General features: G+C 38.2%; 2 protein-coding genes across 6 annotated transcripts in view; one reads left to right on the forward strand and one right to left on the reverse strand.

Moving 5' to 3' along the window:
• HEATR1 (HEAT repeat containing 1) overlaps window positions 1-20,153 on the reverse strand; it is a 45,964-nt gene extending 25,811 nt beyond the window's left edge. The window contains exons 1-20 of one of the 5 annotated variants that reach the window (XM_057734392.1): window positions 20,030-20,153; window positions 19,544-19,717; window positions 18,743-18,959; window positions 16,775-16,916; window positions 15,955-16,056; window positions 15,384-15,524; window positions 14,381-14,592; window positions 14,093-14,226; window positions 12,805-12,907; window positions 11,651-11,761; window positions 10,673-10,790; window positions 9,483-9,590; window positions 6,856-6,951; window positions 6,326-6,414; window positions 5,351-5,562; window positions 4,892-5,013; window positions 4,123-4,314; window positions 2,372-2,555; window positions 2,085-2,221; window positions 1,132-1,324 (exon numbers count right to left, since the gene is read on the reverse strand). In XM_057734392.1, coding sequence (XP_057590375.1) covers window positions 1,132-1,324; window positions 2,085-2,221; window positions 2,372-2,555; window positions 4,123-4,314; window positions 4,892-5,013; window positions 5,351-5,562; window positions 6,326-6,414; window positions 6,856-6,951; window positions 9,483-9,590; window positions 10,673-10,790; window positions 11,651-11,761; window positions 12,805-12,907; window positions 14,093-14,226; window positions 14,381-14,592; window positions 15,384-15,524; window positions 15,955-16,056; window positions 16,775-16,916; window positions 18,743-18,959; window positions 19,544-19,685 — 2,755 coding nt within the window. In that variant the 5' untranslated portion in view covers window positions 19,686-19,717; window positions 20,030-20,153. Of the gene's footprint in view, window positions 1-1,131; window positions 1,325-2,084; window positions 2,222-2,371; window positions 2,556-4,122; window positions 4,315-4,891; window positions 5,014-5,350; window positions 5,563-6,325; window positions 6,415-6,855; window positions 6,952-9,482; window positions 9,591-10,672; window positions 10,791-11,650; window positions 11,762-12,804; window positions 12,908-14,092; window positions 14,227-14,380; window positions 14,593-15,383; window positions 15,525-15,954; window positions 16,057-16,774; window positions 16,917-18,721; window positions 18,960-19,543; window positions 19,747-20,029 lie in introns of those variants that run through there. The other 4 variants (XM_057734393.1, XM_057734394.1, XM_057734395.1 and 1 more) reach the window with 4 other exon arrangements.
• On the forward strand, window positions 44-389 carry LOC130853141 (60S ribosomal protein L37a-like). The gene has a single exon (XM_057734406.1). It carries the CDS (start codon window positions 58-60, stop codon window positions 334-336), a length of 279 nt encoding a protein of 92 aa, XP_057590389.1. The 5' UTR covers window positions 44-57; the 3' UTR covers window positions 337-389.
• Window positions 20,154-22,210: the final 2,057 nt, after the last annotated feature.

Here is a 22,210-nt window from a genome sequence, read left to right on the forward strand (position 1 = left end):
AAAAATTTAATCAAGAGTATGTTCAGCTCTCTGGGCTGGGACCTAGGTTGCGGTAACATGCCTAAACACACCAAGAAGGTCGGGGTCATGGGTAAATACGGGACCCGCTATGGTGCCTCCCTCAGGAAAATGGTGAAGAAAATTGAAATCAGCCAGCACGCCAAGTACACTTGCTCCTTCTGTGGCAAAACCAAGATGAAGAGACGAGCTGTGGGCATTTGGCACTGTGGTTCCTGCATGAAAACAGTAGCTGGTGGTGCCTGGACCTACAACACCACTTCTGCTGTCACAGTAAAGTCTGCCATCAGAAGACTGAAGGACTTGAAGGACCAGTAGAAGCGCGACCATTTGATACGTTGCTAGCCTATAATAAATGGGTTAATTTATGTGATTTAAAAAAAAAAAAAAAAAAGAGTATGTTCAGATTTCCCATGGGCCACTCATTCCTCTGGTACTTAAATGATTCCATCATCCTCACCAACCCTCTCATCTTCTGTCACTGTAGGGTCTAATTCTGCCAGACGCTGTCATTTGTCAAAAGCTTTGTCAAGGCAATCCACTTCTCAACAGCACATTCACCAACTTCATGAAATTCTGCATCTTTTGCAAAATTTATAACTTCACTTTATTAAAAAAACACAAGTTTTATTTTTGGGTGTTTCATTAGTGAGCGCCCAACCTGAAAATTACTTTATACCTGATAAAAGAGATAAATCCAGGAGGGCTGCCTGAATGGAGACCGAGTTTATAATTAATCAGCTGAATGCTTAATTGTATTATGATGGTTTGGCTGTCACTATTCAAAAAACAGCCCTGTCACTATTCAAAAACCCAACAGGGGGATATGAAGAGCCCATGATCAACCACCAACCTTTTTTATTATCTGTTACAGTGAGATTTATCGTTGACATTTCGAACTTAAAAGCAATACTTAGAAGAAATCAGAAACAGTCTACATATACACAAATATATATACACACATATACATACATACGGAGACAGAAAGAGTGTGCACCCACATTAATAAAAAAAAAAAAAAAGAAATTCTGCAAACTACAAGCTTCATACACCACACATGGAGAAAGCATTAGGAGTGGGTCACAACAGAACAGAACAAGCCACTTGTGGTACCTGGAGAAGATGCGGACGCCAGCCGGTGCTTACATGCAGCCTTCTGGGAAGACAGCATTGCCGAGCCCAGGTAAAGAGCCTGAGTCTGCAGCGCCGCTGTCACCCTGCAGTTAAGCGGATTTGAGAGGCTAGAACCGTAGGTCCATAAAACAGAAAAGAACTTAAATAACTGGAAAACATCTTCTAGATGTACCTAAATTAAAAAAGATAGTCAAGTTTAATCTTTACTCAAATAAGTTGATTCCAAGTCCTCTTTCCACTAGTGTACAATTACAGAAAGCAAATTATTTACTGCAATGTTTTGCTTCATCTAGTCACTTAAAATTACTCTCTGCTTGGTACTTTAACCGACTGGATGTAAAAGAATTCAGAGGACTGACAGTCTGTGGTATTCACTTTTGCACTCGAACACATTTAACGACAACAGAAAGAACGAGGTCACCACGCAGAAAACCAAGACAAGAGTGATGCTGGGAGGCCTCACTAAGCAAGTACCGTGAGGGTGGAGTGAGCTGCGTCAGCTGTGTCAGATGCTGCTGACAGGGCAAGTAAGACCAACAAAGAACTGACCGCTGGGCCTGGCAGCAGGGCGGTCACGGTGCGGTGATGAATCTCTTCCCTGAGGGACTGCATATCCTAAATCGCCTCTCTGAACCGCAGTGTCTCGTCGGTAAAGACAGCAGTCAACCAAACAGTTCTGGCCGCTGTGATTACCAAACACCTAAGCAGGCCTAACACACACGTCAGGAGGCCGGCAGCAACGTCAGTCTGTCCGACCTACCAACTGGTGTCACAATTCAGCACTGCTTTACGGGGCCTGCACCCACCACCACACACACACTCTTCACTGCTTAAAGGTCTACTTTCATCTTCACCAAAACCTGTCACAACGAAAAGAATCTACAACATCTTCTTCAAGGGGAGAGTATGCCTGAAAAAGACAAGCCTGGTACCTTTATGAGAAGTTTCATCAGAACCCGAAAATGAACGGCATCAGCACCACGGAGAATCATATCGAAGAGCCCAATGAGCAAGCGCAGGTAGTCTCTGCCGTCTTCTCTCAGCTGTTCAGGATTCCACCAGGTACTGTCTATAGCGACGTGAAGAGGAGGAGAAACACTGCATAAACGTATGCGAACACACTGCTGGGAACGTCTCACTCAAGACAAAGAGCCACTTGTGGAATCAGTAATTCAGTTTTCCACAGTATCACATTCAGAACATTCACAGCTTGTCCTACCTTTAGGAAAAGACTTAGGAGCCTTTAGCGCATGAATAAAATTTTTCAGCGAAAACACGAGCAAAACTGAGTCCTCCACAGCGATCCTCGGGGCACTGCTGAGCTGCTCCACGTAGTGTGCCCACAGCTGCAGTGGTACCCCTCTGTCCATCACCAGCTCAAGATGCCATTCTGAGGGGATCTCCTGAGACGTCAAAGGAAGCAAAAACAGCACAAGTTTACAGAGGTTCTGAACGTGGCTTATACAGACGGACTGCAATGGCTGTACGACTGGGTAATACTCAAAATTCTGTCTATATGTGTATTTGGGTGGGGAGAGGATTAACAGTTTTAACCAGATTTTTAAAGAGGTCTAACCATCCCTATTCAAAAGAAAAGACATAAATAAGTTAATCATGCCTTCATTTTATCTATATTTTCTTAAAACAGCATCTCTAAAAGCAAATGTTATTCATAGTAATTATGCTTATCAAATAAAGGGTATATCATGTTTCTAAACAGAAAGATAAGGAATTGGATTTCCAAGAGATCCTTATAGGGACTTTCCGCTTTCCACACTTTTACAGCTGATGTGAGGAAGGTACATGGTCAAATCCCCAAACATGCAGATGATTCTAAACAGGAAGCAAAACGTTAAGGTACGTAGAAATTACACACTACAAATGCCAACAGGAAGCACAGACATGGTGCAGGAAAATGACAAACGAGACTCCGTACAAGTGAGTGCAGAGTAACATCTTGAAAGGAAAATAACCCAAAGACGGACTTTTACGGTAACGGCTCTGCTGAGGGATTTCATCAAATCAGTGTGCTGCTACAGCCAAAAACATGCTCGGGTCTCTCAGAAAGGGTATCAAATATAAAACAACCTGTTATCTGTGTATTTATAAAACACTCAATTTCTTCACCCTTTACCACCGAGAAATAATACAGTCCAAGTCACCACACTTTCAAAAAATAAAGAAGTTAAGAAGGGCTCATCTGGGTTACTTTTTTTCTTTAATTTTTTTTGGCCGCACTATGTGGCTTGTGGGATCTTAAGTTCCCCAACCAGGGAATTCCCTGGACAACTTTTTAAAATATGAAGACTCACTCTTTTAAAGTTTACATAAATTGAGCTATAATGGCTATGACCAGAACTGATAAAATCCTGAGGGTAGACGTGAACGTGCAAATTGTTGAGCAACTCCTACAACTAGGAACCCTCTGACGTCTGGAGAACAAATAAAAACAAGACACTATTAAAAATAAGACACTATTCTATGGCAGATATTAGAAGAATCTATAGCCTCAAGATGTGGTATTAGGTAAAAATATCAATAACCGAAACATGTTCCTTAGTAAAACTGTCAAAGACAGTAGTACACTGGCAAAATCCAAATTAAAATAATACAAAAGATCTATTCTAGTACACAACAGAATGAAATAATATTTTATTCAAGCACTAATATATCTACTGAACTCCTCACCACTAGACATAGTTATGTATAGCTTGGATAATTACCCAATAAAGATCACACAGGGGAGAGTCAACTATCAGACACAAATAATGCAAATCTGAAATTCCATGATTCAATTAAATTTCCTGCAAAAGGAAGAGAGCGCCTAATCCACTATCTACTGCTACCCAAGGCTGCCTCATATTTCAGCCCCAGTATCCAAAGACTCAGCATCTCAGCCCAGTTTTCGGTTCTGCTGTGATTAACAGGCCAGGCAGTCACTTTTCTTTCCAGGGACTTTGCACTCCTTACCACTGTAGTAATGACACTTTCGAGCTTCTTTATTTTTTTCTGCAACAAACTGAAGACTCTTGTCGCGAATGGAAAGTGAGTTTCTTTTGAAGATGAACAGCAGCACACAAGCACAGCCATGATCACGTGAAAAGTCACTTTCTGCTTCAGGCTAAAGGACTCCTTTTCTCCAACATTTATTAAATCCTCCACCTTGAAAAATAAACAGACTCCATGAGTGGTAGCTCTAGGTTTGCATAAAAAGAATCTTCTCTACCTCTGCCTATCTAGATATTGTGTGTTTTATATTTAGAGATGATAAATACGAAGCTTCAAAAGAGTAGTAAGCACTGATTTCTGAGTAATTATAAAAATAATTTCAGAAATTGCAACGAACATAATTGCACTTGCCAAATGGATGTTTCTGCCTTTAAAAAGATTTACTGAGGCAAAAGAAAATTTCTCCTCTGTTAGATTACATTTTGCTATTTTAACAAAGAAAATGACTTTAACATTTCAAATGAGAGGAAAAAAAGGTTAAAAAGTACACATTATATTCCTACTGGTCCAATATACAACCACAATGAAATAAATTATATAAAATGTTAAGGATTTCAAACAATCTGCAAAATATACTAAACACTCTATGTTTTTAAAACAAAACAAAGTACTCAAGAACGGAAACGTTATTTTAAAAAAAAAAGAAGAAAGATCCAGTAAAGCAAACACCAAGACTCCAATAAGATCATGAGAAGGAAACCCAGGGGGTGGACTTTGACAGCCTACCTACCATCTTTAACATTGAAGAGGGATCCCCTGAATTTATATTGTTAGCCAGCAACTCAATCATCTTCTGATTTGCTACACCAATCAGTTCTCCTGACTTTGTGCTTTTAATCACATTTTCAAGAGCTGTTAAAAAAAAAGAAATTGAACACCAGAAGGTCCTTACATCACCAACACTCACCTAAAGATCACGCAGGGTAAGGAATTTAGGCAAAAGTCTTACAATTTTCCTACAAAGGTCTGCTTTTTATTTTTCTCTTCCTACAATTATGAATTCGCCAGTGGGTCAGCTTCCTTTTCAGTGTATACTTTTCGTATCAGCAAAAATTTTTTTAAATCTTGCTGGCATGTAACACAACAAACAATTTCATATAATAATCACTGCCAATTTTCAACTGTAGTTATCTTCTTTCTTTAAAGTGTCACCTGTTCACTTTTTCTAAAAAACAACTGAATTTCTTACCTTCTTTCCAGCCTCTTAATAAAGGATTCAGAGAGCAAATTCCTGATTTTGATAAATACACAGCCATTTTCATCTCAGCAGATTCCACATCACCGCTGTGGAGGACCATAAACGGCAGCAGGTGCACCACCACCTGATTCGACAACTGATCATTTTCACTCAGTATCTCTTCTCTAATTAGTATGTCTGCTGCTATCTCAAGTACCCGGTACCTAGAAGATATATAAACGCACCTGCTTGAGACACGTTACACTTCGGTTCAGCAAAAAGTCATCATTATATTTTTCCAGCTCAACTGACACTATCCTGGTCTCTTCACCAAGCACGTTACTGAGAAACATCAAGACAGCACTTAAAATCCCATGCTAACAAAGGAGTTATCTGGGACATGAATTTTAAACCAACTCTGTCAAATCTTTTTTTTTTTTTGAGAAATCATTAGGTTACCTAGAGCATAAAACATATATCACACTATACGTCTCAACTCCACTAGAAATCAGAGAGATTCACTTGTAAGTTTAGAAAATATTATCTGAACACAGACTATGTGCTAAGAACTAAACAGGATACAGAAACCTGTAAGACATGCTTTCATCCTCTAAGGAGCTTAGTCAGTTTTCCATGCAAAAAGCTAAAGTGCCAAAAATGAAATAACAAAAGCTCATCAACTACTACAGAAGGTTATCATGTGCCTCTGAGCTTATTATTTAGCATACCTGTATTTGTTTTTAATTATTAAGCAACATATTATCCTTATGAAAAATAAACACATTATGTAAAGTAAAAAAATTAAAGCTCCTTCCCCATCCTACCTCCCACATCTCAGTATTACATCATACATTGTACACTTCTCTTTCCATTTTATTAAGAAAAATTTAAAACAGAGAATACTACAATAAACACAAACCCAAATAAAAGTGAACTTGAGATAAGAATTTCATTAATTTCTTTGTATGAGAAGATATGAAAACATACCATCCCCTATTTTTTGGAAGTTCTGCTCTTCTAAAGAGATTCAGGAGGTTTGAAACCGTCTCTTCTGAACTAAAGTGTTGTTTGAAAATCTAGAGAGAAAAAAATACCCATAAGTAAATTTTTACTTGCTTCAAACATGGTGCTTATTAAACAAACTTTAAAAAATTATGAATTATAAAGAATTTATCTCCCAAGAATCCCAGTATAATTTAAAAGTTCTATGAGAGCAATTTCTCAAAAGTGGCATTCAGGAGCTAATTTCTCACGATCTCTAGGTATTTACTATTGATAAAAATTCACAAAGCACTTTTCCTTTTTAAAAGATCTTCCAAATATATGAAGCTGTGTAATCTAATTACTCCCATGTGCTTTCCCCAGCAGGCTTCAGTCTGTGCTCTCAACAAAACAAATTTCCAATGAAAGAATGCTTTCCAAATATATTCCTGCCTAGAGCAGAGATTCATGTGAGAAAGGAAGGTAAGAAAATATTTACTAACAAAACATGCATTTCAGTGAAGGAGTTCACTCACCTCAAAAGCACTTACAGCTGACAAAACAACATCTATGCTATCATCACCTAGTCGGGTTAAAATAGCTTCTTTTATGAAAGACTCATCGATACTCTCCTGAGCGACAGAAAAAAAAATATTATTTTAGTTGTTGCTAAAACCTCTTGAGACTTTACATTAGAAAAGAAGCACGGTTTTGTGAAAAGCACTCCAGAATACCAGTCAAGGAAAACAGGCTCTGCTGACCTGGATGCAAATTCAACTAAGCACACTTGCATTGAACTAGGCAATCTCTAGAAGTCCTTTTGAGATGAATAATTGCTTGGTACAAGCTTTTTCCAGTTTCCATTGAAAACATAATAAAATGCGTAATTGAAATACAATTTTTGCATTAAAGAGTTCATCTTGTTAAAATGAGAACCTAGATTTTGGGAATGCATAGGCTAAAAAACCAGAATGTTTAGGTTTAAATCCTAGCTCTACCACTTACCAGCTGTGCGACCTTGAGCAAGTTACTTGACCTTCCTAAGCCTCATTATTCTGATCTAGAAAACAGGGCTAATAATAGTAGCTACCTCAAAGAATTGTTACAGGACCAGACAATACATATCAATGCTTAAAACAGTGCCTCAGACATAGTAAGCAGTGTTAAAAGTTAGCTATTAATTTTTCAGTGTTTTTACAAGGATGATGATGTACTGATGAGAGTGCCAAGCTGTTCATACTTTTAAGTAACGAAAGAAAATAAAGCATAAAATCATTCACAGTAACAGAAAAATAAGACACTGCTAACCAAACTCAAAATATCTCTACCTGTAGGCAGTGAAAAGAAAAATAAAAAAAAAAAAGGTAAATAATCCTACAGAAAAAAATGTAGGTCAGAAGATTGGGAGACAAAAGTAAAATCCCTAGAATTCTCAAAATAGAAGTCAAAGTTTAATGCCAAATGCCAAAATTTTCTCAAAAGCTAACAAGTAGCCAAACAGCCCAATCTTGGAATTCTAAAACAGAACCTATGTCCAGACATTATGGAGAAAAGAAAAGGAAATCAAAGCATGCAAAGAAAGGCATTAACTGCGATTACAATACTTAAGCCTGTAAGTTGAATGTATACACTGCTGTTTGTTGACAAACTAACAAATCCAGAGAAGGACAGGGGAAGACAGGATTAAAAGCAGGAAGGATGACGATGGCTTCAAGAATATTAGGAGATTCCAGGAATCCCTTTTTTATTCTAGGCACTGAAATCTTCCTATTACCACAAAGAACAGTATTCACTGAGTTTAATTACCCAACAAATCAATGAGACAAACCTACCAGCAATTTATGAAAGAAACGTAATGTGTACCAGATCAGAAATGAATCAAGCAAAGCATTATTTTTCAAATTTGAGTAAATCGACCATTTTAAAAACTAAGTATAATTCTTTAAAAATATAAAGAATAGAAAATATTTTTAAAATATTTTAAAAATTGTAAGTCAAAAAGTAAAAAAAATTTTTTAAAAAAAGTAAAATTCAAAATGAAATAAATTTAACATGGTAATTATGATTAGCTGAGGTTAAATTCTACTTGTAATATGAATCTGGTTCTAATGGCCAGGACACAAATTTAGAGTTCAGTGTGTTTGTACTACTATGCACTATGGAGAAACTAAACTCTGCTACCACCTTCTCTACTCCAGAGACTTTCCAAATATGCAAATGGTAGTACATGAGATGATTTTAGATATTACACTGATGAACATTTTATTTGGAATTATATTAACTATAGTAAAATGTACATACAATTAGCACTTCAAACCCATGACTTAAAAGCTATGTGAAACAGGTGAAGAGGATAAAGAAGTACAAACTACTGGATATAAATTCAATAATTTATAAGGATGCAGTGAATAGCATGGGGAATATAGTCTACATTTTATATTAGCTGTGTATGAACTATAATCTCTAAGAATATTAAATTGCTATGTTGTACACTTGAAATATAATGTTGTAAGTCAACCATAATTCAATTAAAATAAAAAGCTATGTGAAAAAATAAGTCCATTTAAAAGAAGCTAAAGACAAATTTTAAGAAAATAATATCAGTGGTAAGCGAATACAGCAAAAAATTGGCTTGAATGACTAGAGTCACGGCAAAGTCTTGGTAAATTATCATTTTGGTATAAAGGCTTTATTTACAAATTGTCAGCTTCTGTACTTTGGAGCCACCAAAATTTTAAAGACAAATGCGACTGGAAGGTACATGAACAGGGCTCCAAAAGCTTTCATTCTGATGTCCCCAAATACGCTCATGTTAAACCTACGACTATCAAATTTCAAAACTAAAAAATTCTTTGATAATTTGTGACCCTCTGTAAATTAATCCATAAACTCCAGCTTGAAACTCTCGACTAAAGCTAACCTAATCTTCTGGAATGTGGAAACGTGAAAACAGCTGCTACCAGGATGTATGCAGGTTAAAATGCTGGCTTCCAGCAAGTATGGTCCTCAGTCTTTGTCTAGTGAACACCCATCTGCTTTATTCGGCTTATCTCTATAGTTACACAATATTGATTCTACGTGGTAACTTCAATTTCTCATTCTGGAATTACACTGTTCATCGTAAGGATAAAAACATCACAAATGAAAGCTATCTGGCACAAACCTTTGATGTTGTCATGACATTTTTCAGATGATTAACGGCCAGAAGTCTCACAGGAGCAAGCGGATGATTCAGACTGAGCATCAACGAGGTATCAGAATCTGCTAAAAACTATAGGATTCACTACAGTTACCACATGATTTCGCCATTAAATTTGAGTAGTTCATCATCAAGAAGAAAAACCAGGGAAAACCACACCACACTGCCTAACACATTCAGTCACAACTGTCTAATTTCAGTAACCAAAAAGTAGAGTAAACCGAAAGTAAAAAGTAAAGCAAAACCTTTGCCTCCAGAACACAGTATGAGTTGCAACAGATACAAAAATCTGTATCGTGACTACTGTAATTTTGTGTATACCTGTGTCTACATGTAGGTTTAAATTAGTGAAGTAATTCTATGAAGTAATTCTGTGCTCTCTGTGTATATCTGATTCCAAGGTGAAAGGCACCTAAGATAAAGCACTGTATTAGCACCTAAATGAAAATATAAATAAAAAAGTAGATCACTGAAAAGAGAATGCAATTCATCTAAATAACAGTGACACAAATTAGTGACAGCTTCATTTCTTTATGTCATCAGATTAAGAAGGAAGTCTATCAATCTATGATTTGGAAATGAAATACCATTAAAGATGAAAGCCTAATTATGGAAGAGAAAACCCAAAACACTCATATTTCTCTTCCCAATATTCATTTTCAAGGTGAACAGATAAGAACAACTTAAACGTCTAACTTCGGGGATAAAGACTTAGAGCAAATCACCAGAAAACTTCTGAAGTCCTAACATAATCATGAAACAAAATCCACTTCCCTTTTCCTAATAAATAACTTAAAAGCTGCGCGTGACTGATGGCTACTGCAGTGGGAAGTGCAGATACAGGAGAAAGATACGGAACCCTAGAAACCTGAGTTAGGTCATCTTCTGGTGATTGCAAATGAGCATCATATATAAAATTTCCAAACAACACTTTTCCTAATATCAGTACCAGGTTCACAGTTATTTAAAAATTACTGTACCTTTCCCCAATCATTTAATTCCTGCCTCAGAGTCAGGTAACTAGACAAACTGTATAAAATCTTCTCTCTCCATGAAACTTCCCAGAGAAGTGAAGTAGCAAATTTCCTTTGGAGTTCTTCAACTAACCACACAAATACCCGTAAGTGTCATAATTCCCCTGAAGAAAAAGTTACCTGATACTTTCCTCCACTGGTAGAAAGAGAGATAAACTGGTGAAAAAGCTCCTGTTTTTTCAGGTCTGTAATTTCCTTTAGGCGTTCCTCTAATACAGCATCTAATGTTTTGGGATATCTGGGATGAAATTAAACAGTTCATTATACTCAATAAAGTTATTAACCACACACAACACATGCATAAAAGAAAAAAAAGTAATTTTTTAAGTTACTGAGATTGACTTAAATTTTTCACAAATGGAATACGTAAAACCAAATGATACTGATCAAGTCTGTTACTATGATTATTTCAACAACCAAAAGTCTATATAAAAGAATTACACTCTTTTCTCTTTCAGCCATCTTGGGCCCTGTGGAGGCCTGCTGGAACAGGACTTCTAAAATGACAAATATGTCTGGAAGGCTGTGGTCCAAGGCCATTCCTGCTGGCTATCAGCGGTGTCTACGGAACCAGAGGGAACACACAGCTCTCCTGAAAATTGAAGGTGTACATACTCGAGATGAAACTGAAATCTATCTAGGCAAGAGAAGTGCTTATGTGTACAAAGCAAAGAACAACACAGTAACTCCTGGTGGAAAAATCTGACAAAACCCGCGTAATCTGGGGAAAGATAACTCGTGCTCATGGAAGCAGTGGCATGGTTCGGGCCAAATTCCAAAGCAACCTTCCTGCTAAGGCCATTGGACACAAATTCGTGTGATGCTGTACCTTTCAAGGATTTAAACTTATTGAAAAGTAAATAAGTAAAAGTGTGGATTTGAAAAAAAAAATTATACTCTTCATAGTCCCCACACAACCCCTATCTCCTCTTTATATTTCAAATATATTGAAATCCTCTAACTGTCCCTTCCTGAAAGGTAGAAAAGAAGAACAGTCTCTTTACAATTCATTCACTACATTAAGCTGTGACTTTGAATCATCTCTCTATAAAATAAGAGGTACACATTAAGAAGGGCACAAACACACACACAACTTACCTGCTTTCGAAAAGTCTGATAAGTGGAAGAAACTGCTCATTAAGCAAAGATACTTTATTAGAATCGATTTCATCCTGTGAATTATATGAAATATACTCTTCAAAAAGAAGGCTGCAAAACAAAACAAATACCAGCAGACATGAGAGTTAACTATTTATTGAATACTTACTACCTTCTAGGTGTTTTAGAAACATTATGTCAGACCTTGAAAAGGCAGAATTAGACTCATTTTACAGACACAAAAACTCAGACTATCTGCCTGAGGTCAAATAAGAACAGCCACAAAAGGCAATACTCAGTAAGCCCTATTGTGCCACAAAAAGTAGAGCAGGGCTTCTGAGCCCTGTCTGATCCCAGAGTCAAGCTCTCAGCAGTACTTTGTGTATTTAACCTCATTTAATTCACAAACCAATGTGGGAGCAAGGGACACAAATGACACACCCAGCGGATAGGTACCTGCCCAACGACCCACAATGATACACAACAGTAAAACCAGATCCATGTAGCCTGACCTTCAGAACTTACCACTCTACTAGCCCGGAGATGATAAGAAGCAGGATTTAAACCTACGTCCGACCACTATGACTACACTCTTTTCACTGTATCAAGTTGCCCTTCAAGTAAGAAAAGAAAACGAGAGACTGAACTATCTTTACTTCACGCTAACCCTCAATATTAAGTTCCTAATTGATATTTAGTGATTACCAACTGTGATGTATTGTTTCAGGCATCCTGGTCCACTTATTAATAGGAAATTTTAAACCATAGATTACATATAGTATAACCAAAATATAGCTTCCTTATTAACTTCCCACGATCACATATATGCACTAAAGACAAACGAGAAATTACTTCTTTTACTGTTACTACAATTATTGGACTAGGTACTCATAATAAAATGAAATGACATGGAGACTTCCCTGGCGGTCCAGAGGTTAGGACTCGGTGCTTTCACTGACGAGGCCCAGGTTCAAGCCCTAGCCAGGGAACTAAGATACCACCAGCCGTGAGGCATGGCCAGAAAGAAAGAAAAAAAAAAAAAAAAGGACATGGACACAGCAAGAAATACATTATAAAGGGAAACTGGGAAACTGTTAACTAACCCTGAAAACTATACTAAGCCACAAAAATACAAATGTTAAGTAACAGCTTACCTCGCCAACATATAGTCTAAGTTGTTCTTCAGGGTTATATTTGTAAGTATGGCTTCCAAAAGTCTCCTGTAGATTTGACCATCCATCTCTTCAGTTTCTTCTCCTTAGCATAAATAACAAATTAAAATTGATTCAGGAAAACTTTTTTTGCATGCTTATGTTATTATGCTATTAAGATTTTTTACAGCAGAAAATCTTTCTACAAGAATAACTTTAAAATATATATATTGATATTCAGCCTTTTACCTATTTCCAAAAGTGTACTTCACCTATTTAGTCATTTATATCTTTTCAAACCACTTTCGTATACATTACCTTCATTTACCCTTTTCCTGAAATTCTCTGTATTTTATAAAAACAAGTACCATCATGCCTCTCTCATTAATGAGACGGAAGTCCAAAAAATATAGTCTTTCTCCAGGTCACGTGACAAGTGGTGAAGCTGGGACATGAACCTACATTTCAAGAAACTACCTCTGAATACAGGCTAAACTTTCATCTCAATGCCTCCTTATTAAACCAAGAGCTGCCATCTTCCATTCCAGATTTATGAATGAGTCAATGTTAGCCCTGGCTTCATTATTCATCACCATCAGAACAGGGAAGGTACACTTTCATTTGTGCCAGTCATGTTTCTGAAACTCACGTTTAAACTGAGATTGAGTTAAGCAAACCTTATTTTCCAACAGACTGACATAACTTTAGAGATGACTTTCTTAGGATGTCTTTCTTACTCCAGCAGCAACAGAACCAAGTATTTCTTCCTTGTCTTTCTGTATTTACCGAAGGGCAAAACACAATATCATGCAAACTATCACTTTCTAATTAACTTTCTGGCTTTTTAAAAATCTGAATTTTTATCCATAAGATTTTCTTGGTCTTATATTTTCAATGGCTCCCGGGAGAAAAACTTTTTTGGCAACTAGATATTTACTGTAAATGAATCACTAAAGTTCATTATACATCTAAATGAGAAGAGAAAGTTTTACCGAGTAATGTTTTAATTGTTTTAAAATAATTCCATAGTCTATTTCATGTAAAGACTGTGTAACAACACACACATAAAACAAAAACAAAAACACAGCATATTACTCAATTTACAAAGATTTTCCTTAGACAAACCTGCTCCCCATCCCAAACACTTCTCTATTTAGAAAAATAAATTACACATAAACAGAGAGCAGAAACTCTAAATATCTTAAAGACATTAACAAGAGTACAGTTCCTACCTTAAGAGAATCACATGTGAGAAAGTGAGTTCTTGGATACAGCATGTAAAGCCACATACCTGTAACATGATGAACGATGTAGAAAACCAGATGGGGAAGCATGTAACGCAGAAGAGGACTGACGTCGTGTACTTCAGAAATCCCATGAAGTAGTGTAACAAGATCAGGAACACTACACAAGTGAGGAAATGGCCTTTGAAGAAACAAGACATAAGACGTTGACTTCACAAGTTAGACAATGAATGGTCATTTTAAAAAACAAAATAAAATGTATCTTATGAAAAAAACTATTCAAGATAACTTCATTCACCTCTGATTATTACCATTCTCAATTCAACTGTACGTACTTTTTCCCCAGGCTCTCTGGCTTCTGTCTCTGCAGGAGCACTATCAAGCAACCCAATCCTTCCTTGATCAGAGAGGGAATTTTGGTCAGCGTTTTGATGATCTGTGAAGCCAAGGAATTGACGAAGGTGTCTTCCAGGGTCACTTTCACCGAAATCTGACATATTATCATGTAGGTTGCAGCTCTGTAATCTGGTAAAGATGATTTCAATCCCTAAAAATTTTTTAAAATATAAGGGAAAATGACAAACTATGTTATTTTATCCTACTTAAAATGTTACTTTACTTTGGCAAATCGGAAGTGTCATAAATTAGAGATTAATACAACCTAAGGCACACTGAGAGTCAACAATCCTTGAAAGTAAAAAATCAAGATGTTGGCCCCTTTTCCTGAGGGGACATGGAAATGAGACAAGTCTCTTGCACATGACAGAGGGATGTCAGAAGGTCTCCCAACTCAAACATCCACTACACATGCTAACAGGAGCCAAGGAGTCTTCTTTTATATGCAAACATCCACCTGTGTAAGGGAGGCTTCAATCAGAAACAAAACAGTGTCTGATTAAAGACAATAATTTGAGGACACTGGTGGGAAGCAAAGCAGTTCCTCCATGGGAAATCTGGGAAGGGAGGCAATGAGGCACTGCCCGGAGACAAAAAACACTGAGAAGCAGAAGTCAGTGCAAAAGGAATGGTAAGGGAGCCTCTGCCCTGAAGAGATTTTCTAATCCATTCTCTTTCCACTGAGGTAACCTGACTGCTCAGAAAGATCTGGGAGAAGATGGCAGGGCCAAACAGCCAACGTTCATTCTTAAGGAGCCCTAACTAAGATCCCACCCTGGCAAGTCTTTAAGAACTCATTATCTTTTACCTAAATATTAAATTTCATCAACCACCTGAAATAAACTCTCAATGTAAAAACATTTATGCCAGAGTGAAATTTTCAAAAGCAAGAAACTTCCTTCAAGTACAAAATAATCTACTTTACACATGAGTGGGGCCAACCTTTTGAATATATGGGAACAGCTTGGCAACTACATTGTCAGATAAGTCCTCGGCAGTCACCAGAGCAGACACGATGGTAGAAGCATAAAAAGTTAAGAGCACCCTCAACTGAGCTGAACTCCCAGGATACTCAGCAAAAACCTGGAACAAAAACCACAAACCACACACATTTAGACATGAAAGGCCAATTAGATGAAAGCATAAAAATATTTGCAGCTCTCAACTACTTCAGGCTGACACTTTAATTTTACCATACGTAACATTAAATAAACATTTAACAGTTCAGTTAAATATGACAAGAACGAGCAACCTTCCTGACATTTTTAGATTGTGTCTTTGTTTAAACAGTTACTGTAAACAGAATTTGGCAAGGAAGAGAGTAATTTATTTTTGTAGAAGAACAGCTTTGGTGATGAAAGGCTGATCAAGGAATGCTCCAAAACAGCAGGTCCTTTAACAAAAGGCACTGCTTCAGTCCCACCGACTGAAGAGGGCCTTTGTTTGTCTTCTCCATGCGCAGGAAGCAACCTTCTAACGGAATTATATGTTCACAAAACAATTTCCTGCTTACCTTCACAGATTTTGCCACCAGACTGCAAATGAAATCCATGAAGCCAAGATCTTTGTAGCAGTGGGTAACTAAAGTTCCTTTAGCTAGGGGTACTCCAGATTGCTATTACAGACAGAAAGAACCAGCTATTACTTAAGACATTCATCAACTCATCATCATTTTTAAAGTACCTACCAAAGTAACAGCTTCAAAGCGCTGCAGTTCATAAATACAAAATATAGTCTTTATTACTGGCAGTAAAGAAGAGATTTAACATATAAAATTGTGCAAACTTTAGAAATTCAAGAGAAGGGCCAGCAATGAGTGTGGAGGTACTCAGTGAAAAACACTTACTTATCGTGTGTTGCATTTTGATATGTATTTATCTAAATCTGGATTCTCTACATTCTTAGCAACTCCATTGGTTAGATTTGGTTTTTTCAGCTTTTCAGTTCCAAAATTTAAAATGGCAGACAGCATGGTACAGTGGAAAGACAAGTTTTAGAATCAGATCTGGATTTAAATCTCAACTCTGCCACTTTAGAGTTACATGAACTTTGGCATTAAGTAACTTTGGTAACTTAAATCTCTGAGCCTGTCCTCATCTGTAAAAATAGAGTTTTGTGAGAATCCAAAATAATAAAATACAAGTTGCTTATCCTGATATCAGGTACTAAATAAAAGTCAGCTATCGTTCATAACAGTTTCAACTGGAAGTTAGGAAATAAAAGTGATGGAGGTAATACCTGGTCTACTCTCAGGAGCACCAATGACTTTTTTCAAATTGTACTTTAATGAGGGTTTGCAATGATTATACATATGTGTCATTCAACAATCATACCTTAACTGGCAACAACCAGAACCACTTGTGCTTTGCATTATTAATTTTCAGAAGCTGTATAACCCGCACAAATATTCTCGTCTCGTGGTACGGCAGAACACAAGCAATGAGGCTATCTTGATTATAAAGATGGATGTGGAACCTGGGGGAAGAAAGCAAACAATTCAAACTGACACAAAACTTACAAGTATGTATTTCTTCACATGTCCAAATGGTGTATCATGAGCTAAATCCACTTAAAACAGCCATACAGCTTTAAGCAAGGTATAGCGCACTGAAAGCACAGGCATGAAAGCCAATTCTCATGCAGCAGGTGTTCAAAATATTCAATATCAAAATTGACATCCGTTCACTTTCTCTCAACTTTTTTTTAAAAACCCATTATTACATTAACATGGCTTTGGGATCACTGCAGTCAAACCAAAAGAAAACCAAACTGGTCAACTAGGCAGCAACCCTCAGCTTCTCTCCAAGCTCCAAAGTTTACCTTCCACAGCCTAGTTTCCTCAGCTCACCTAACTACCATAATCCTAAAACCAGAAAACTAATTACAAAGAAAACCATATTACCTTCTTTGAATAAAAAAAAAAATTATCAAATTACAACCACATATAACTTGTCCACTAAATTCACAAAACTTGGTATTGGTCGCGCCACCCTAATGATGTAAGATAGATTTATTAATTCTGTCAGAGCCATTAAATCCTCTCTAGCCTTTAAGTTCTAGCTCAAATGCCTTCTTTTTCAAGATGTTTTTCTTAATTCTCCCAGCCAAGTGATCCCTCTTATGTCTCTCTAAACTCTCCTATCCTTTCACCTGTATCTTTCTTACAGCACCACACCCTTTGCCTTTTATTAGTTTTATAATACGGCTCCAGCACTAGCCAAGACATCACTTTCTCCATGAAGCTTTCTTCAACTACTTCAGGCAGCACCACATACCCCGAAATTTGTATACACCCTTATTATGGTATCTATTTCAAAACATTAAGAAACGATAGCCTATGCATCCTTGTACTGAACTTAATGTTTGCTAAATAAATGTTACATGAATAAATAAATGCAAAACCAAATGCAAAAAGTACTCCTTACAGTAATGAGCTATTTGCGGGAAATTAAATGCTAGAAGACAGAGGGAGACAGCACAGGTTTGATTCATTTTTGTCTGATGAATCTAATGACATGATAATCAGAAGACCCAGGTTAAACTTATGTTTTCTCAGTGACTCACTGGCTTCCCTTACCCCCATGCCTCCAATTAATGAAGTGGAAACCTTTCTGTTTTTAAAACATACATAGGAGAAAAAACAAAAATGTATAAACTATGATGTGATACCAATGTAACATGAGTAAATGAGAAAATAAACTAAGTAAACTTACAGAGACAATTTCCAAAGTAGATGAAAGATCAGACCTTGGAAACAAATTTGTATCTCTGCTTACTAGTTACGTGACTCGGCCAACTTAACTCTTCTACACCTGTTTTCTCAAATGTAAGATGGGGATAAGAGAAGCATCTTCCCACAGGAATGTTGGGAGCATTGAGATAACACATGTGAAGTGCTTACCATAAGGCCTGGTGTTCAATACACATTAGCTATTATCGCTTTCCTTAAGTTACAGTATTTTAGAGAATACTATTACCCTCTTCCCAAACTACTGTTTTTGTTATTTTGGAAAGACGTTTACCCCAAATACACAGTAACAACTTGTAATGGCAAAGTGATACGGACCTCTAAGAACTAACGAGGTTAGACTATTAAGATCTTCAGTACTTCTACTTTTCACTATCAGTAAACCTGAGTTCAACAGTAGAAGGGCACGTTTATCTTACCCCATACAAATCGTGTTAATCTCTTAATACACCTAATTTTTCAACTTTAAATTGGTAAATGTTCTCATCACTTAATTTTTTTAAAAAGACCACTGTTATTAGGCCATAATTACTTCTGTAGTTCCATTTGCTACCTGTGGATCAACCACTCCAGACACTTCTGTGCCGGCTTCAGCAGGAAGTAAGGGGACAGGTGAATAAGAAATAATGAAATGTTCTCATCCAGCTGTGTGTTCACTGCTTTGGTCCGGACGCTGCGCTCCAAGGTTTTTGCTAGCTGGCTGAACAACGGTGCTTCAAAACGCTCGAAGGAAGGATCGATGCCAAGCAGCTCTTCCAGGCCAGTGCATCCTAGGAAAAGGCCAGTTTATCTAACAATTCTTTGCAAGCAAACTCTTCCTCATCCCTCTTTTACAGTTTTACTTTTCTCTAAAAATCTAATTTTTTTTAGCATATATAATCTGTAACACAGTCCCAAACATATATTTCTAGTTTCCAACACAGAGAATAAATCTCCTCTCACTAACTAGGAGAACAGAAAATACCTCCTGGCAGGAGGCCCTTTTTTCTTTTTTTCTTCAATACAACACAATGTCAATACAATAGCTATGCCAGTCCTGGAAAGACCCCTCCCCTATCTCCCAGCCACTGCCTCCAGCCCCTTTTGACTGTTCTTCCCCTCTACACGTTAGGTGAGCCCCGCCCCCAACCTCGTTTATTCACCTGTGAAATTCAGATACCGCTGCCTGTATATATACATTTCACGCATCTAGCGCAGGGCTGTTACTCTCCCTCCGTTAACAACGTTAAGTCCAGTTAGCGAGGTAGAAACCGCCAAGGAAGAGGGCGGGTCGGAAAAGGAAACAAGAAAATACAGCAAACATCCCGGCAACACACGCTTTCCCAGAGCTTTTCTAAGTTAAAGGGCAGCTCACCGATGGCGAAGGCGGTGTCCCTGTCGATGGTGGCCGCTTCCTTGGGGTCAAACAACAAAGAGGCAACTGCATCTCTAGATAAGAGGCTGGGATCACTTTGAGGGAGGGCGAGTCGTTGGAGCTGCTGGGCTAAGGACGTCATCGTTCACGCCAGCGAAGTTCTAAAAACCCAGGCTGAGACACAGAACCACCGTGAGACGCCTCTGAAAAATCAGAAGGTGGCTTAACGGCAAGCAGCAAATGCCTGCCGTCCGAGCCACCTTCCTTCGCGCTCAGCGCGGCCGCGGACACATCACCTGCCTCCCAGGGACTCGCGGACGCCGGAGGTGCAAGCCGTAAAGCAACAGCCTTAATTAACAGCTGATGACAGCCCCAGAGGCCGCGTTGAACGTGTCTCAGCCTCGACTCGGCGGAGACTCGAAAACCCGCGGACACCTTGTTTACCGCTCCTCCCCCTCCCCCCGCCGACCCACAGCTCCTGCTCACCGCGAGCGCAACTTCGGGCAAAACCGAGAGGCCAAAGAATCTTCACAGCAGCTCCCACATGGCACCAGGGAGCCCAGCTCTCGCCCGGAAATGTGGAGCACACCTCGGGCGAGCTTCCGGTTTCAGACACTACGGCAAGAGAAGAGGTACAAGCTTGGCGGAATGCGAAAAGGCGACCCCGCCCCCGGGCCGCGATGCCCCGCCCCTCCGCCACGCCAGGCTTCAGGCTCAGGATCCGGGGTCCTGATCCTGCGCTGGGGCCTTAGCGGAAGGGCTTGTGGCTGGAAGCTTCAGTGTCTGGGTGGGCCTTTCGTGAGCTTTAAGGTTCTGTAGCCGGAATCATTCATTCAACATATACTCATCACCTTGTGCTAGGTACCGGCAGCATCGCGCAGAGGTTAAAACTGTGACCTGTGAAGTCACAGCCTGGGTTCGTGTACCCGCGCTAGAGCCTTTGGGCCCTGTGAGCTGCACCGAATTCTCATCTCTCTGAGTTTGCAGATACCTTGTTGTTGCTTTGCTTTAACAGCATTTAAAACAATCTTCCCCCCCCCCACCCCCCCCAAATCTTTTCAGTTATTTCTACAGAGAGTTAATGATCTCCTTTTCCATGGGGTGTTGATTGCCTTGCAGAGAATAATGTTTTTAAAGTTCCACTGGTATCTCATCCTTACAAGCAGGTCTTTCAAAGGAATTTTTTGTTGTTGTTCTTTACAAAAGCAGTCAGCTTCGGGAGAAGCGAAAGTAGTGAGAAATGAAAACCAGGCCTGTTTTTATCCACAAGACATTTGTTTTTTCACTTAAAAAAAAAAATCCCCATTTTTTTAAAACTTCATCAAAGTGAAAAACGGGAAAGTGCCACAAGTATTTGATTCAATCATTTTTATATACATTCCAATGGTATATGATACCGTGTTGAATTTTACTTCAGAAGTAAACTAAGAAAGTAAAAAGAACGTCAGAGTTTCATAAATGTAATATTTGTTTTAAAAGTTTTGATTTAAAAAAATATGCCGTGATCTTAAATGATATCTTTTTCTCCATTTTAAAAGAATTCTTTGGAGGTATTCCTGATTGTTTTCTCATTATCACCTCCTCAGTGTTTGTGGTTATAAGCCTGTCTCCCGGTTTGATTATTCCGGCGAGGACCAGAGCAAGCTTCCTTTCTCCGTTGTTATTTGAGTTTAAAGCCTCCGTTATAGATCACCTGTAGCTCTGCAATTCCTCCTATCTAATAACTCTTGTAAAGCCTTTTGCCATTTTACATTCATTAAATCCAAAATTTTAGCCATAGTGATACATATTTCTTGATGCAAGAAACATTGTTTTCAGAGAGTATTTTAACCATGCATTCTTTCATCTGTTGGGGGATGTCATATGGCAGAGTGATGACTTCTGCTCCCTATTTCAATCACTGTTCATGGCAAGTACTCTGCCCCAAACAAGCATATTCATAAGAGTGATTTGAATGAACGAGTTCTTTTTAAAAGGATTTTTTAAAAGGACTTTTAAAAAGCCCTTTCTCACCCCACTCCCCTTTGATCCAGAGCACAGATACTTTGATTCATTCCATGCGTACTTTATACTAGGCTAGGCATATGATGGTGAACACAACAGGTAAGTTATTTGTTTATTTGGTTTTTAAAATTTATTTATTTTTTAAAATGGAGGTATACAGTTTTACAGTATTTTACAGTGTTGTTAGTTTCTACTGTACAGCAACGTGAAGTAGAGTTCCCTGTGCTATACAGCAGGTTCTTATTCATTAACTATTTTATACATATTCGTGTGTATATGTCAATCCCAATCTTCCAATTCCTCCTCCTTCCCCCCTCCACTTCCCCCGCTTGGTGTCCATACGTTTGTTCTCCACATCTGTGTGACAGATAAGTTCTCTACTGTTGTGGAACTTACATCCTACCAGGAAGAGGCAAACAGATAAGTCAGCAAACCATCAGGTAATGTAATAAGGACTTTAATGACAATAATACAAAGCTATATGATGGGGTAACAGAGGGAGGGCATCATTAATTTGAGTAGCTGGAGAAGGACCCTCTGAGGAGGGAACATGTCAGCTAAGACCTGAATGACAACAAGTCTTGATAAAGTGGAGATATCTCAGATAGGATTGATCTTGACATTTACTCCAATCACTCACTACAGGGCTGCTTTCTGCCCATC

Source organism: Hippopotamus amphibius, chromosome 5 (assembly GCF_030028045.1).
Source record: "Hippopotamus amphibius kiboko isolate mHipAmp2 chromosome 5, mHipAmp2.hap2, whole genome shotgun sequence".
Taxonomy (NCBI): domain Eukaryota; kingdom Metazoa; phylum Chordata; class Mammalia; order Artiodactyla; family Hippopotamidae; genus Hippopotamus; species Hippopotamus amphibius.